Source organism: Pelecanus crispus, chromosome 2 (assembly GCF_030463565.1).
Source record: "Pelecanus crispus isolate bPelCri1 chromosome 2, bPelCri1.pri, whole genome shotgun sequence".
NCBI classification, from domain to species: domain Eukaryota; kingdom Metazoa; phylum Chordata; class Aves; order Pelecaniformes; family Pelecanidae; genus Pelecanus; species Pelecanus crispus.
This window is the reverse complement of record NC_134644.1, coordinates 51,437,498-51,452,439: the sequence shown is the minus strand read 5'-3', so window position 1 is coordinate 51,452,439 and position 14,942 is coordinate 51,437,498. Positions and strand designations below refer to the sequence as shown.

Below are 14,942 nucleotides of genomic sequence, written 5' to 3'. Positions count from 1 at the left end.
AGAAGACAAAGATAAGGTGTATGATCTTCCTATTGTCAGGTACTCATCTATACTAATAAATCTGGAAGGAAAAAAATTTAGAATTTCATTTCAGCAATAAGATTTTTAGCAGTTTCTGACCATAGTGGTTTTCAAAACCTTTCTAAGCTCCCAATTTAAAAAAATAAACAAAACCCTTAATTCATTATACAGATTGTACATAGTGAGTAGGCACTTTCTCACATTGCTGATAGTGTCTATTGCTTATCATTGATCTAGATGGAAAGAGGCTTCATATTCTGTGCTATTTGAGTCTCAGCTTATGAGAATCAGATACTAAACCAGACTTTCATTTTATTCCCTGAGCAAATATATACTTATCTTGTATTTTACAATACGTGCTATTTTTAGTATGTCATATATAGTGGTAAGCAAATTAATTCTGTAGCATTCTCTCAGTCATAAAATAAGAATCACTTTTTTGTGTCAAAAGTTGATGCTTAATTCAGCAAAAACTCCTCCTCTCAACAACTTCTTTTTCCTTACTCTCAAAGTTAAATTTTGTGCTATGAATTTTAATCACCTTTTAATCATTTTGGTTTTCTTTAGTAAAAATATCAGGGATTATTTTAAAGAAAAAATATTTTTCCATTTGTGCAATGTCATCAGCCTGTGTCCATTATAGATACTCTTACAGAATCCTGTGCAGATTTTAAGATTTAAATATTTCCATTTCCAACTTGGACCATAATATTTCACCTCTTGGAAAATCACTTCTTTTCTCATGATTATAGACAACTTGTCTCTGGAAATGAGGCATTACAAGTTTAGAATTAGTTACAGGTGTTATTAGGAACAACATCTGTAACTACATTAGGACAGTGGATTGAATTTGTTATTAAAAATCTAATATTCAGAATTACCTACCACCATCAAAAAGACAGACTGTATTTCTCTGTGTCATACTTTGGAGAATTTCAGTAGAATAATAGCTCATTCTGTAAGATAATTTAGCTTTCTTTTTCTAAATGAGTGCCCATAAATGAAGATATTGATGTTAAGGTCAAGGAAGGAAGTCTTAAATTTGCACAGCAGAGTAATTCCTTAATACCATAGTTTATCATAGTATACTTGTCTTCCATCAAATATCAAGGTGAATTTTAGCTTGCTTTCCCAGTCTTTGTGGTAATGAGTGGTTAGGGCTCACTTTTAGGCCAAAAGATCTTTTGAAGGTCAGGGTTGACGACTGCCATTGATGGTTCGGCATTGATGGCTCTGTTCCTCCCACACTGTGACTTGGCCAGCGTCCCAGATCTTCCTTGCCTGTGAAGGAAATGGACTGTTGGTGGGCTTTTCAGGGCCTTCTCAAAGCTGTACAATCAACTCCCATGGGGTGGGGAGATGAGGAGGCAGGTTTGGGTTTTGGTTTTGGTTGAAAATTCTTCCACAAAGAACTTGAGAAATTGAGCATCTCCTTTTGACTGTGTCTTTAATGTATTTGTGAGCATGGACATTAATTATCATAAGGAGGATAAATGCATGTTTTCTTCGTTTCATTAACCTCTTAATCTGAAATTCAGTAAAAAATTAGATTCTCATAACCAGTACAGACATTCAAATTTTGATCAGCTGCATTGATCCCAGAGAGGTGGTGGAGTCAACATCCCTGGAAGTGTTCAAAAAACGGGTAGATGTGGCACTTCGGGACATGGTTTAGTCTAGTCTACCCTTGATTGGTTTAGTGTGGACTTGGTAGTGTAGGTTAATGGTTGGCCTGGATGATCTTAAAGGTCTTTTCCAACCTAGACAATTCTATGATTCTATAATTTCATTTGGGAGGGGTAGTGTTAATCCAGAAGCAGGGAAGCACAGTCGAAATCAGAATGCATCCCAGTGTTTTGAGAAGAATGGTTGCCCTTAGCTTTTCTGTGCTAAATATTTGTAATAGAGATTGCTTTCTGCGTCTATCACATCCATATTAGTTGTTTGACTTGCTTGACAAGACAGATGGGAGAGACTTCATCATGGCATGATAGCTGTCTCTCTGAATCACTTGTAGGTGTTAACAATGACCTTTCCTGCAAGGGCAAGATAAATTAGACAGCCAGGAGATCTTTATAGCAATTTGAAATGTCTACCTACCAGGATGATCTTGGTGTGCGTGTGTCTGTGAATTTAGGTGACTTATAGAACCTCGTAACTCCTAAGTTTGATGTGGGTGGTTGGGGAGGGGAGAGGGTTGTGAAGCACTAAAACTCCAGGACACTTTGTCTTCCCCCCCACCCCTTTTTTTCTTTTTTCTTTTTTTTCTTTTTTCTTTTTTTTCCCTTTTATACATTAAATAATTATATCTAGAGTAACCCACTAGGTTTGCAAACTGGCTGTTTTAGAACATCAGCTGTTTGAACAGCTTTTGACAGCTGCTCAAAAAAGAGGTAGAAATGTATGCAAAAACATTAATTGAGAAACCCCAAACTCTCCACATGTTGATTTTATGTCTCCCTCGGGCAGACATTAATCTCCTCTTACTTCTCTGTGAAACGCAGCGCAGGGGAAAGCTGAGTTCTAAATATCCTTTAGGAGAAAACCTTCACAAAGTTTAGATTTAAATACATTGAAATATCGCTTGTGCTCTTAGGTTTTGGGAGATCAACTCTTCAGATATACTGTAAGGAAAACCACTTTTGCTTGCCATGCATTTCTTTACGGTGTTTAAACTCTAGTGCTGTATCCTTGTTATACTATAAAAGCAGATGTTTCACAAGCTTAAAGAAAATCTTTGATGTTGCAACTCCTATGTCTGGCTAGATACCTGCAGGCTAGGATCAAGATATGTTCATTGATGCAAACACTTTATGAACATCCATCTAGCTGCCTTGTGCAACATTTAATGTGAGGCAAATCTTTGGTTTTAAAAGTCAAACAGCAGCTGCCACTAAACTTACCTCAAAATTCTAGAAAAGCTAGAAATCACATTTCCTTTTAGTTGAACTTTTCTTGCCCTATCCATTACATATCGAGACGCTAGGGTATTTTACTGAAAATCTTGATTTCCTAAAGCTTCCTATCACAGAACACTTTACCAGGAAAACAAAAACCAAAAACCCTGTTTTGCAGTAATTGGTCTGTAATAAATGCCAATATGGATTCTCATATTCTGGTATAAGAACACCTTTTTCTAATTTAATTTAATCTTTTTTGGAAATCCATCATTAGCTACAAAGGATAATAAAAAATTTAAGAAATAATGAACACTGAAGTGAGGCTACAGTTCTTGAAATGGAGAACATACATCAGTGAAGATGATGAAGAAAATGTAGTGTCTGGCCTTTATCCTTTTTTGCTCACTACTCACAGAATAGAATAAGAATTAGGTACTTGTAAAAGCAAATAATAAAACAAAGTAACATTGATTTCCTCTTCTGTCCTATAAAATTATTGATCTGTTTTTAACCTAATTGGCACTTGTGAAAATAAATGGAAAAAACAGTAGGCTATTTATGGGGTTCAAGTATTTGTTCCCAGTTAGAGAGTCCTAGGCCTACTTGTTCAGGACTGTGTTGGCTGCCCTAACAAGCTAAAGATCTCTGTGCTGTAGCATACTGTATTTGCTTTGTTCTCCTTCTCTTTAATCTCATGTATCTAATTATTTTTTGTAATTCGGAGACATAACAGTGCTAAAGATGTCTTAATGTATTGATATACAACAATTGAGTACACACTGCTAAAAAAGTAGTTTTTCAGTAAAAGTCTTATCTAACATAAAAATGAACAGCTAATTACAGGAAATAGATAATAAAAGAGGTTTTCCAGTTAAACCCACCAGAGTTTGTGTGAAGCAAAGGGATGTTATTTCTCCTATATCCTGCCTAGGAGGCCAGCTGACATACTGATTAATACAACGTTTGCATAACACAGAGACATTTTTAATCAGGTATACTCTTCTGTACTATAGAATTTACTATATAGAATCCAAAGACTGTTTCCTCAGTTCTGATCCTTGGATATTTTGTTTGTGGAAAAATTTACAGATGGGTGGGTCCCTAATTCACATGCATAAGTATTTGCAGGTGTGAGGAATGAAATAAATTTAGGTCTAAACCTCCCACACTTTCTTTTTGGCAATGCAACACTAAATTCAGTGACAGTATTTGTATTGGATTCAACAAGCTTTGGCTCCATCTCCAAGCTATATGGTTTGGATGTTGAGCTTGATGGTATGTCAGGTGAAATTTTATTGCCATCAAAGGAGTTGTCCTGAAGCCTAGAGCTCTGTGAGAATCATCAGAATCAGGATAGTTAATCAGGAACACTGATAAAAAGGCTTACAGTTGTGTAAAAAAAAGGGGGGGATAAAACTGCATGCTTTTCCTTGATATTTGATGTAATTTATTTTATAAATATTAAAGGTAAATTTAAATTTAAAAAAAAAAAAACAGGATACAAGTGATTACATGCTTATAGGCTCAACCTTTGTTTTTTGGGGCTATCTTATAATCTATAGCAAACATCTTCGTAAACTGCCATCCTGATAGGACTGCTGAAGATTGCTCTCCTGTGTTTGCAGCTGCAATGCGATAGCTCCTGTGGAAATGAAGACATTCCACATCTGTTTACCATTACCCAAAGAGGAAGATTGTGTTTTAAAACCTGTTGAAAATGCTATTGCAAAAATAGCCTTATCTAGCTCACTTGGATTTTAAAGCTGGATATTTGTGTGCTCCTCTGTGACACAATTTGGACCATCCCTCCAGTAGAAATCATGTTGTGGAGGAATTGCGTGTGTGTTATTTTGCGTACTCTAGCAGTGTGCATATGTGAAAAAGGGATGGAGAAAAAGAGAAGCAGATTCCAATTTCATCACGCAGTTCTTGTGTCTGTTCACAGCAGTTAGCCAGGTATATTGTTTTAGCATGGCTATAGCTGCAGCTATTAGCAAGGTGATTTTACATATTACCCCACTGTGCTAATTTAATGCTGTTGTTTTCTCTGTCTACTCTTGTAACAAAACAGAAGTACTCTGCTGTCTCTCTCTGCAACATATCTACAGAGGTCCTGAAAGTCATCAATGCCACTGAAGAACTGATAGCAGAATCCACTGATCCCTGCGATTTCCCAGCTGATGTTCAGGACAGAGGAAGAGGGACGTTCCCGCTGGGGACGGACCCCGTCAGGCTCGATGAGCAGCTCACCACGCTGGAAGAAAGCGTAAGAACATAAATCAGTATGTGGAAGTGTCACGTGAGTGAGTGAGTGTACATATGTGTGTGTGTGCCAACTGGAAAGGGAAAGGGTGTAGGCAGCATGAGTGGATGTTCAGAATTAATTCTGGATTATTAAACAAATACACAAACAGAACAAAAAATCCTATTTCAAAGGAGTACTCAGCTGTGTTGCTGAGGGATTTTTTTTAATGTGTGCTTTAAAACATTTTGGGGAGGGGGGCGAATTGGATGTGTTGGGTTTTACAACTAATTTTAGAATCCCTACCTCAAAAGTTAACTTAAGCCCTCTAAACCTCTGTGGCTGCGCAGCTGCGCCATACCTTGCTGAAACCACATGTCTCCAAATCCCAGCACAGCCTCGTTATTGTAAAGATGGGCAGGGGAAAGCATGTCCCCAGGCACATGGAGAAAAAGTGGAGGAGCTCTTCCTCTACCCACACTTCCCCAGCATACTGCGCTGAGCACCCAGGGAGCCAGAGCTGCCTGCTGCACTGGTAAAAAGAGGAGGCTAGAGAAGCCAAATTAAACAAACATTTCTGTTTGGCCATGTCCGAATCACCCATCGTTTTCATGAGTACCTGTCATTTGCAAGGAAAAGTGTAATGCTGAATCACAGAGGGAAGTAACTACTCATTGGAAATTTTTATGCATCCACTTAATGGAGTTGGTACACTTGTAACTTTCGATTTGCTCTTCTTCCCACATTTAACTGATTATATTTCAGTGATTTTTCCCTTCATTAGGGGCTCTTAAAGATCTCATTGGAATCTGGGCTGTCCCATTATAACATCCTGATCAATTCAAGAAAAGAGATCCTTGTTTTCTTTAGCCCCAGAAAATTTTCAGACAGAATCTCTTCTTGGGGGATAAAATGAGTTTCCTCCACAGAAATGCACTTCCACAGCAGCCCCAGGCTAGGGACTGAGGGGCAGAGAATCCATGGCAATAACAGCCAGTCCTGGCACTGGGCCTGTCCTACTCCAGAGCCCTCCCACCAGTCCCGCAGCTCCCTGGTTGCTCTCACCATACCTTTTCTGAGCTCAAAACTCCCAGCCCTCCTTCGGTTCGGAGGTTCCCAAGCTAGATCCTACCCCTCCTAACATCATCTGCTCCAAAACCTTTTCCATCTCAGAGCTTTCCCCCTGCCCACACCAACAGGATGCCCTCCAACCCACCCCAGAGCACCTTCACTCCTCCCCAACCAGCTCCTGATCATAACCAGACCTCCGAACCTCTCCTTCCCACCTCTGCTCAGCCTTCCCAGGCATCCCGCTGTGCCAGCTGAGGTGTTCCTGCTCCTCCTTGCTTCCACACACTGTCCTCCATCATCCATCCTCCATCATCTCCTGCCCTCCATCATGGGGCATCACAGCCACCTGAGCCTGCCCTGCCATGGAGCTCTCCACACAGCGGCTGTGCTCCCAGCTCCTCTCTGGGGCGGGGGAACTCAAAACAAAAAAGCAATATAGGCTTGGGAGTCCTCCCCAGTGCGGCTGGGAGGGCAGGACAGGAGGATGTGTCCAGGAGATGCTGGACGTGTGGCCGCTCAGCTATTGCCCTCTGCAGAATGGTAAAGGCTTCCCACAGCAGCTGCTGCTCTAGTGCCCGGAGAAGGGTATAACCTGAGCCTGTGGCGAGCAAAGTGCCCTCCTCATGCCACCTACCATGGCATCCATTTCATTCTTACGCAACACATGCACTCCCGCAACAACTTCAAGTTTAGTTTGATTAATTTTTTTCAGAATAATAGAAGTAGGTTGATGGAGACTTTTTTCCCCTGTGAAATACTGAAGCATCCTAGCTCCATGCACCGCAGAATGCATTTGTCGGGATAGTGAATACAGAAGGAAAATCCAAGTCCAAACTGGACCATGTCTTTAGAAAAACTAAGAAATTCCTTAGAAGGACAAAGAGCAATTTGTGGAGAGTTCCTCCCACATTTTTTCTGTGGAGAACTGTGTTGTAAACTATCCGAGGTGTGTTTTTTTTCCCCAATTACACTCTGCCAATCTCTCCTGTCCTTGTGGAGCTTCGGCATCTGTGGTGCCATGGCCCCTAGTCATTCATTTGGGCCGAGCGTTTCTCATTGAGCAGAGACTGGGCGCTGAGGCAGAGCATTTCTTGCTGTGGCGTTGCCCTCCTTGCAGCATATCCCTGATTTAGCTTCTCTTAATTCCCCTGCATATTCATAAGGTACCCAGCTCAGCCTTGCCGTGTCCCCACACTACATCTTTCTCTGCCCCACACAGGTTTTGAAGTAGGTGGCAAAACTTCATGGTTTCAAGATTTCACCACCACGCTCCATAGCAGAGTTAAAGAGCCTTTAGAAATCCAAGAATCCGTAACTTTTCCCAGTGCAGCTGGGGGCATATCTGCATGCAGCACATCCTCTTTGCAGCAAATTTTGGAAGAGGATCTGGTTATATATAGATATTTTGTTAATTTTTGCTCTCTGTAGCATTTTGGGGACTGTGCATGCATCAGTGGGGAGAATGTAGGGCTACCTGTACCAGCATGAGGTCGGGTGGGTTTTAGTGGAAGCTGTGCGTACCTAAATGGTAGTATAATGTCTCCACAATTTGAACGTGAATGTATGCATAAAGGCACAACATAGTGGAAACCTACAGGTATCCCACTGCTGTTTGGAAGCACAACAATTGTTCAGGTAAAGAGAATATTCTTTAGAAAAATCTTTTATTTAGATCTATCTGGAAAACGTTCAATAAAAGTAAAACTTAAATGTAGGACAAAAACATTGATGATCTTCCCTTCCCACATTTTTGTCAGTCCTATTTTCTTTAGATTTTTTTCCCCCTCTTGAAGAGTACAACTTACTGTGCAGAGAATTTTGGCACAGCATTTAAATGCATCTTTTCTTTACATTTCTAAAGATGTTTGTGTTCATAATGTTCCTTTTTCTTCTTTCTCTGAGTTTTTAGACATGATGGGGAAATAAAAAAAAAATCACCTTTTAATAAGAAGTGGCTGTGGCATATTGCACCACAAAGATGTATCATTTAAATGAATGGAAAGAATAATTAAAACCCACAAAAGCAGGAGCATTTCTATTTAAATCAGCATGTTAACTTTATGGTCCACCTGTGTCTCCAAGTACTTCAGCAAAGATGTTAAATGAGATCACTTATTTGTTCTAGGTACATTTTTCAAAGATTTCATGCCTGCAGTTAGACTGTGGTCTTAGAAGATGCAGTTCATACAAGATGTAGAGAATTTGTTTCTTAGCAAAGTCACATACATGAAAAAAATATATATATTTATGCTTTGAAACAACTGATACAAAGGAAAAAAAAAACTATTGCAAGCAATTAAGAAACAATAATAAAATAAAAAATAATGAAAAGTAAACACTTACATTTTAATCTAGTCATTGTCCACCACTTTTGATCCATAAAGTCACAGCATGGCCAGAAATTATTTGAATAACTGTTATGTCAAAGGACTGCATAATCTAGGAATTGTGGGCAGATAGAATGACCTGAGTGGAAAACAGGTATGAAGTGAACATATCTACTCAAGGATCAGATCCTGTTTGCTTGCTCCTTGAACCATGAAGTCAGCCACAGAAATGTTTAATTCATGCTAGTTTTGCAGCACCACAGTCTTTACTGCTATTAGAGTGAGTGAGGCTGCCAATGGGGAAAATCAGAATATATATTTCATTTCCACTGTGCTGTTACCAGCCTCATGGAAACAGTCTCTTGGCTACCTCGTAAACAGGCAGAAGGTGCAGTATTTTCACATGACTCTGCACAATTTTAAGCACTGATGTCAAAAGCTAATGCTTGAAAATGACCCTTTTCTATAAACCAGAGACTTCCATCCAGTCGTATACCTTAGATTTCTTTGTGAAGTAAAATAAACACATAAAACACAGTGTATCATGAATTATTGCTCCAAGGAGCTGAATGGGAAATGAAACCTTTACCTGCAGTTATCAGAGGTATCATAGGTGGGTAAAAATATTAAAAGTTGTTTGGTTTTAGGGAAGATCTCTAAATGGTAAAGTCTGTTATGCTCTCTTATGTGGCCCAGATAAGTCTATCGACCCTCCACAGATTCACTCCAAAGAACCAGGAGTTGGGAAGGTTTTGGCTGCTGTATATTTGAGTGAGAGCAGGATGTGATGGAAAACTGTCTTGTACATGTAAGCACAGTTACTCTATAAGAAGTTAATAACCATATGCTGCTGAACAGTTATTTTTGCAGAGTTTTGATTGCCAGAAGGCATTAGGCGTGTTTCAATAAACACAGCTTTATATGAGGTGTGATCTGTTGGCTTCCCCTTGTAGACTTCAGGGGGTTTGTTATGCAATTGAATATCAAAAATAAAAAAGCAAACTTTTCAGGGTTTGGTTTTTTTTTTGCTGGTGAATCTGGAACAAATCTGGTTTGGAATACCATTGTAGCACCTATGAAATTCGGAGTTCAGCCACCTCACGCCTCCCTTCTCTTTGTGGATGTGTGTTTTCAGATTATTCCCCCATGACTTTCCTCTGCCAGGTAAGTCTCCCTGTAGTGGGTTAGCAAGGAGGGAGGCTCAAAGGCATCATGGAAGATGCAGTCTGCTCAAAACTCCGTGCCCACAAAATGGAAATCACTGACCCCTCTCCCTGCCTTGGCACTGCAGGTGTACTTGACAGCCGGAACAGTGTACGGGCTGGAGGGGCAGCTGACCAACCTGGAGGACGCCGCACGCAAGATCAACAGTGTTACAGCAGAATCTGAGCTGGCCGATCTGGAGGATCAGGTGGCCACAGCAGCCGCCCAAGTTCATCATGCAGAGCTTCAGGTGAGGACAGTGGCTCCTCCCTACCTGCAGGTTTCACACTGCCTTGCCTAGCGCTTGCCTTTTGTCCGCGCACGCTTACTTTCGATATTCTTTTGTACCGCAGTGGACTGATGATCCAAGGATGCTGACTGCATCACAGGAGCTGAGCAAAGCTTAACTGAGATGCGTAACTCAGCCCAGCCAGATGTACTGTATTTGTTTCTTCCCCCAACTTGATTTCGGGCATGGGAGTGCAACAGCCTGTTACTGCAATCCTACTACTGAACCTGCTCCTTGCTGCCGCGCAGCTCACATGGACACTCTGTGTCACATACATGGCTGTGGTCAGACTGCAAATACAGTCTTAGGCAGTTTATCTAATCAGCAGATTGTAAAGCACTTTCTAAAAGAAGCCAGTGTCGGTACCATTCTACCGAAAAAGGCCAAGAGCAGCCAGATGCTGAGCCAAGCACAGAGCCTAGCACTTGCAAGCCTGCCTTGGGATTTAGCCACGCACGTCCCAGCCAAAAGGCAATTGCTCTTGTGGGCTGCAATCTAGTGTCTCTCTGGTGGGCTCCAGAAAGTCAGGGGCTCAGAAGAGAACATTGTGATCTGGTGGTAAAAGCTGAACGAGGTAACGCTGCCAGACCTCAAGGGGACAGCACTGCTAGCAACTCACTGCCAATGATTTCACTGACCAAGCAAGGCACTCTGACCTGCCTGTGCCAGGCTTTAATGGGAAGTACCTAGTTATTTTACTCAGCAGTAGCAAGCTTGATTTAGGACTGAGCAAAGATCTGAGAGTCTGACATCTCTCTGATGTCAGAAGTCCACTGCTGCACTAGATGACAATCTGGCAGTGACGTTTTGTTGGCTTCGGTCATTATTTTACAGTAAATATGTTAATGGGGGTGAGATGTGAGGAGGAGAGAAGCCTAAGCTGTGCAAGGAGGATGGCAAAGAGGCCAACTGAAGGTCTTCCGCAGAGCAAACAGTTTCAGGTGTCATTGTGCATCAGGAGTCAGGTTATATTTCTGACTTCTCTGACACTTCTTTCCCTTTTGGCAGCGTTTGTTTCTGCTAGTCTCAACATCAGCCTGCTTTCCCCCCAGATGTTTGCTTTCTTGGACTTTTGTTTTTCCTAGCAATTTGTTTTCCATTGAGTGTTTTTATATAGTGTGTACCTGCATTTATGTGTGTTTGTGTTTAACATACATATACACTTAAATTATAAATATTTAAGATCAAATGTTTAGATTTTGTGGCAGAGGATGTACTTTGCATGTGCATGAAATTAATTTTGAATTAGGAAATATGTCCCACAAGGTCATTCTTTGAATGTAGCCTTTGAAAAACTCAGCTTGAATGAACTTGGAATTATGCAGCTAAAGGTAACTGGGAGATGGCAGATGGAGGTTTTCTCTCCTCCTTTCTTTTTTTCCTCAAAAGGAATAAAATGCCTCTTCCTTGGAGTCACATGGTAGGTTGGATTGTTCTTTTACTCTATCTTTACTAATAAATTAAGCCCCTTTTAACATCAGGACTAAAGAATACAGGAAAGTGTCAGAATTGCTGAAGAAGTTAGCCATCTGTTTATATTTTTTGATTAAAGAGAATTTGACTGGGGGAGGGATATATTTTAGTAGTGGCTTCCACAGTAATTTTAAAACTTCTTTTTGTCCCCCTCCCCATCTGTCTGTCTCTCTCTCTTATTTTCTTTGAAGATTTCAGATATTGAGAGCAGAATATCAGCTCTCACTGTTGCAGGCTTGAACGTGGCTCCATGTGTTCGCCTGACAAGGAAACGGGATCAAAAGCAAACAAACCAGGTGCCAGAATATTATGTAGTATTCAAAAATACATTGGGGAAATCTTACCTCTTTTTCTGTAATGGAGTTGAGTAACGCATGTGTGTTGTTTACAGATGCATACAATAGACACATCAAGACAGCAGAGGAGAAAACTTCCAGCTCCACCAATAAAAGGTGCTCTTAAGTTGTTACACACCGTACAGAGAGAGAGTCTCTCTTTATAAGCTTCAATATAATGTACAGTTCAGCAAAGTAGGGGAAAGATTAAGTTATAAAACGAACAGAGAAAGCCTAAATATGTCCACCCTCCTCATTTCCCATTGTACTTGCATTACAGAAAATACCTATTTGTCACATTAAAAAGCATCACCACTTTCTCTTTCCGTGGAAGTTGTGACAGTGGCAAATTAGTAGGAGCAGAAGCAGAAGGCTGGGAAAAGCAAATGATAAATGCTGAATATTTGTCCTGCAGCAGGGACACTGCTACCCTGGCACGCCTGGGATTAGGCTGTGAGGCCCAAGCAGTCACAGTGTTTAACTACCAAAAGCCAGTTGCCAGCCCCCACAACCCACCGTTGCTTTCTTAAAGCCTGTATCTGCTGATTTCATTCCATATGATGTGGCTCAGTGATGTTCCTGCTATGTTAGGGTATGGCTGTGAATTGGCTTTATAAAATAAAATGCCTTTTTTCTTTCATCTTTTCTCTTTTTTTTTTAACCCCATAGTGCATTATCTCTGACAGTGCTAGGGCCTGTTTCACCTTGCATTACTCTTGCATTACTCTTGTTTTACTCTTGTGTAATTCCACTGATTGACATGGCCTCAGACTTTAATAAATCTGGGCTATCACAGCCTGCTGTTTTTCATTTAAATTAAATCCAGCTTTCCTCATATGTCTTAGGAGAAGTTTTATCTCTCTAGAAGCTGTGACTCTTCAGGAGTGTTGTTACATCTACTTCAATCTGTTATGTGAAAAATCTCCCTTTTTGTATTTTTCCCAGGTGAAAAAATAGATGGTTCTCCAATTACCACTGTCAGAACGTTTAACAGAAACTTCATGCTTCAAGGATCTCTAACACAAAGAATTAAAGAGAGGAAAAGCACTGCCAAGGACTTAATGGTAAACTCATAACAAATGTTTTTAAACTGCCGTTAAAAGCAGTAAATAGAGAGATAGCAATATCTGTGTAGGCACCTATATTTCAGCATCTTCACAAAACTCCTCTTAATAGTTTGAGGAAAAAGAATAGAGACTGCTGAGGCAGCTCTGAACAAATATGACCAGTGTCCTTGGAAGCCATCTGTCTATATGCCATAGTATAGCAGCTGTGCAGTCCTGAATGTCAGCTTGTGTGAATGTATTCTGGCTGTCAGGTCTCCAGGAATGTGCTACCCTTATTTGGAGGGAAAAAAAAAAAAAAAAATTAGTGGTCCCCTGCAATTCAGACTTCTGAACCAGACCCTTACAGAACCAGCTGCACACTGTAACTCGGCAGGTGAGAGTCACCTTGAATCTCACTAATTTTTGAGAAATGTTCAAAGGTTACCTAAGTGGAATTTAAGGGGTAGATCGGCCATGGATTGGCTCTGCAGGGTTTGAACAAATAGGCTTCACCATACAGCTGTCAATCATTTCTTCTAGAGCAGCTGTAGAAGGAAAAGGAAAAAAGCTGACTCTCCTGAAGCAGTCTGACACTAGATATGTGCAAAATAGGCAGGGAGTTGAGAAGGGGAAGGACCTGGCTCCCTAGAAGCTTCAGCAAGCTTGTTTTGTGTTTTGCTCATGTTTTTTTTCTTTCCTGTCCCTCTCTGTTCTAGGAACCTGCTATAGGATCTGCTGTGATGTACTAAACTTACGCTTCCCTACTGCCAATAACACACTGCCTAAGGCTGTACACTAGAGTGCCTTTACTTAACAGCCATTGTGTATGTCCAGCTGAAAATGGACCCTCAAGAACCCACAATGCCTCAGTTATAGGGCTTCGTTTGGATACCTCACTGAGAAAGCTGTCCAAGTCTTCAGCATTGTGGTCTGCTAAAGGAAACTCTGCCTTAAAGTTCTCACAAGACTCTAGAAAGGATGCTGAGTTTCAAAAGCAAGGCTCCACATTTTAAGATGCACTTTTTCTCCCCATTGATTGTACTAAAGTATGTCGTCTTTAAACTGCAGTATGTTTTTGTAGACTCAGTCGATCACAATATTTCATACAAAAAGAAAGAACAAGGCAGACCTGTGATCCATATTTGCTGGCCTCTTACTATTCACGTAGGCATCCATCTTGTTGAGCAATAAGAACAACTCTGTGCAGTGTGTGCTGCTTTTCTGCTGCATGGTGGGGGTGGAGAATCGGCGTACCTAGCTCTGCTCCCAGTGAGTCAGTGGAAGTTTTGACAGGGTTTGTAGGAGGAGAGGCGATGTGCAGACTCCTCTGTTCACTGAGGGTACATTTGGCAGAGTTAATGTTCTAGCTCCAGAGCTAGGTATCTTGCTCTTGGCAGCAGGGGAAACGTGGATGTCGTGTTGAACCGTGAATTGGTGGCAGCACACGTGGACCAGATGTCTCCTGAGTTACAATCCTGGCGCCTGGAAATATCTGAACGCTGCTGTGAAACCCACACCTTTGTATGTCTCGTTCTTCTTGGTAGCATTGTCTGCTTGGTGGTGTCCAACCATGCTGTAGTTCAGAATAAATTCTGACCAAATCTTTAAGATTGGAAAAAGAAAGTAAAAGCATTGTGGATGAGATCTCTGCTGACTGGCTGGTGGTAGTGGGGTGGCTGCAGCCTGTAAGAGATTTCCTTCTGCAGCTTCCTGGCTTTTCCGAGGAGGGGGAAAGCGGAGCCCAGACATCTCTTCCTTTACTAGTCTGTAGCCAGCATGGAGTAGCTGGGGTCTGTCACTGCTGCCATGTGCACCCCACTACCATTAGACCACTCTGAACTGGATTGTGAATAGTAAAATTTTTTCTTTCACTTCTTGAGACCTTTGAAAGGTGAGCCAAACTGGAAGGCCCTTGAGCAGATGCCCAGGAGGGAAGATGCTGCTTACGGGGTGTGCCTCTCACCTTTTTTAGGGAGGATTTGTGGTACATTTTGCTCTGAAGAATAGAAAGGAGGTAGTTAGAGGAGGTGATAAG

General features: G+C 41.1%; 1 protein-coding gene across 1 annotated transcript in view; it reads left to right on the top strand.

Moving 5' to 3' along the window:
- MYRIP (myosin VIIA and Rab interacting protein) overlaps positions 1–13,656 on the top strand; it is a 225,131-nt gene extending 211,475 nt beyond the window's left edge. The window contains 6 exon segments of the mRNA XM_075705727.1: positions 4,993–5,187; positions 9,853–10,014; positions 11,718–11,822; positions 11,918–11,978; positions 12,807–12,925; positions 13,624–13,656. Coding sequence (XP_075561842.1) covers positions 4,993–5,187; positions 9,853–10,014; positions 11,718–11,822; positions 11,918–11,978; positions 12,807–12,925; positions 13,624–13,656 — 675 coding nt within the window.
- The last annotated feature ends 1,286 nt before the right edge of the window (positions 13,657–14,942 follow it).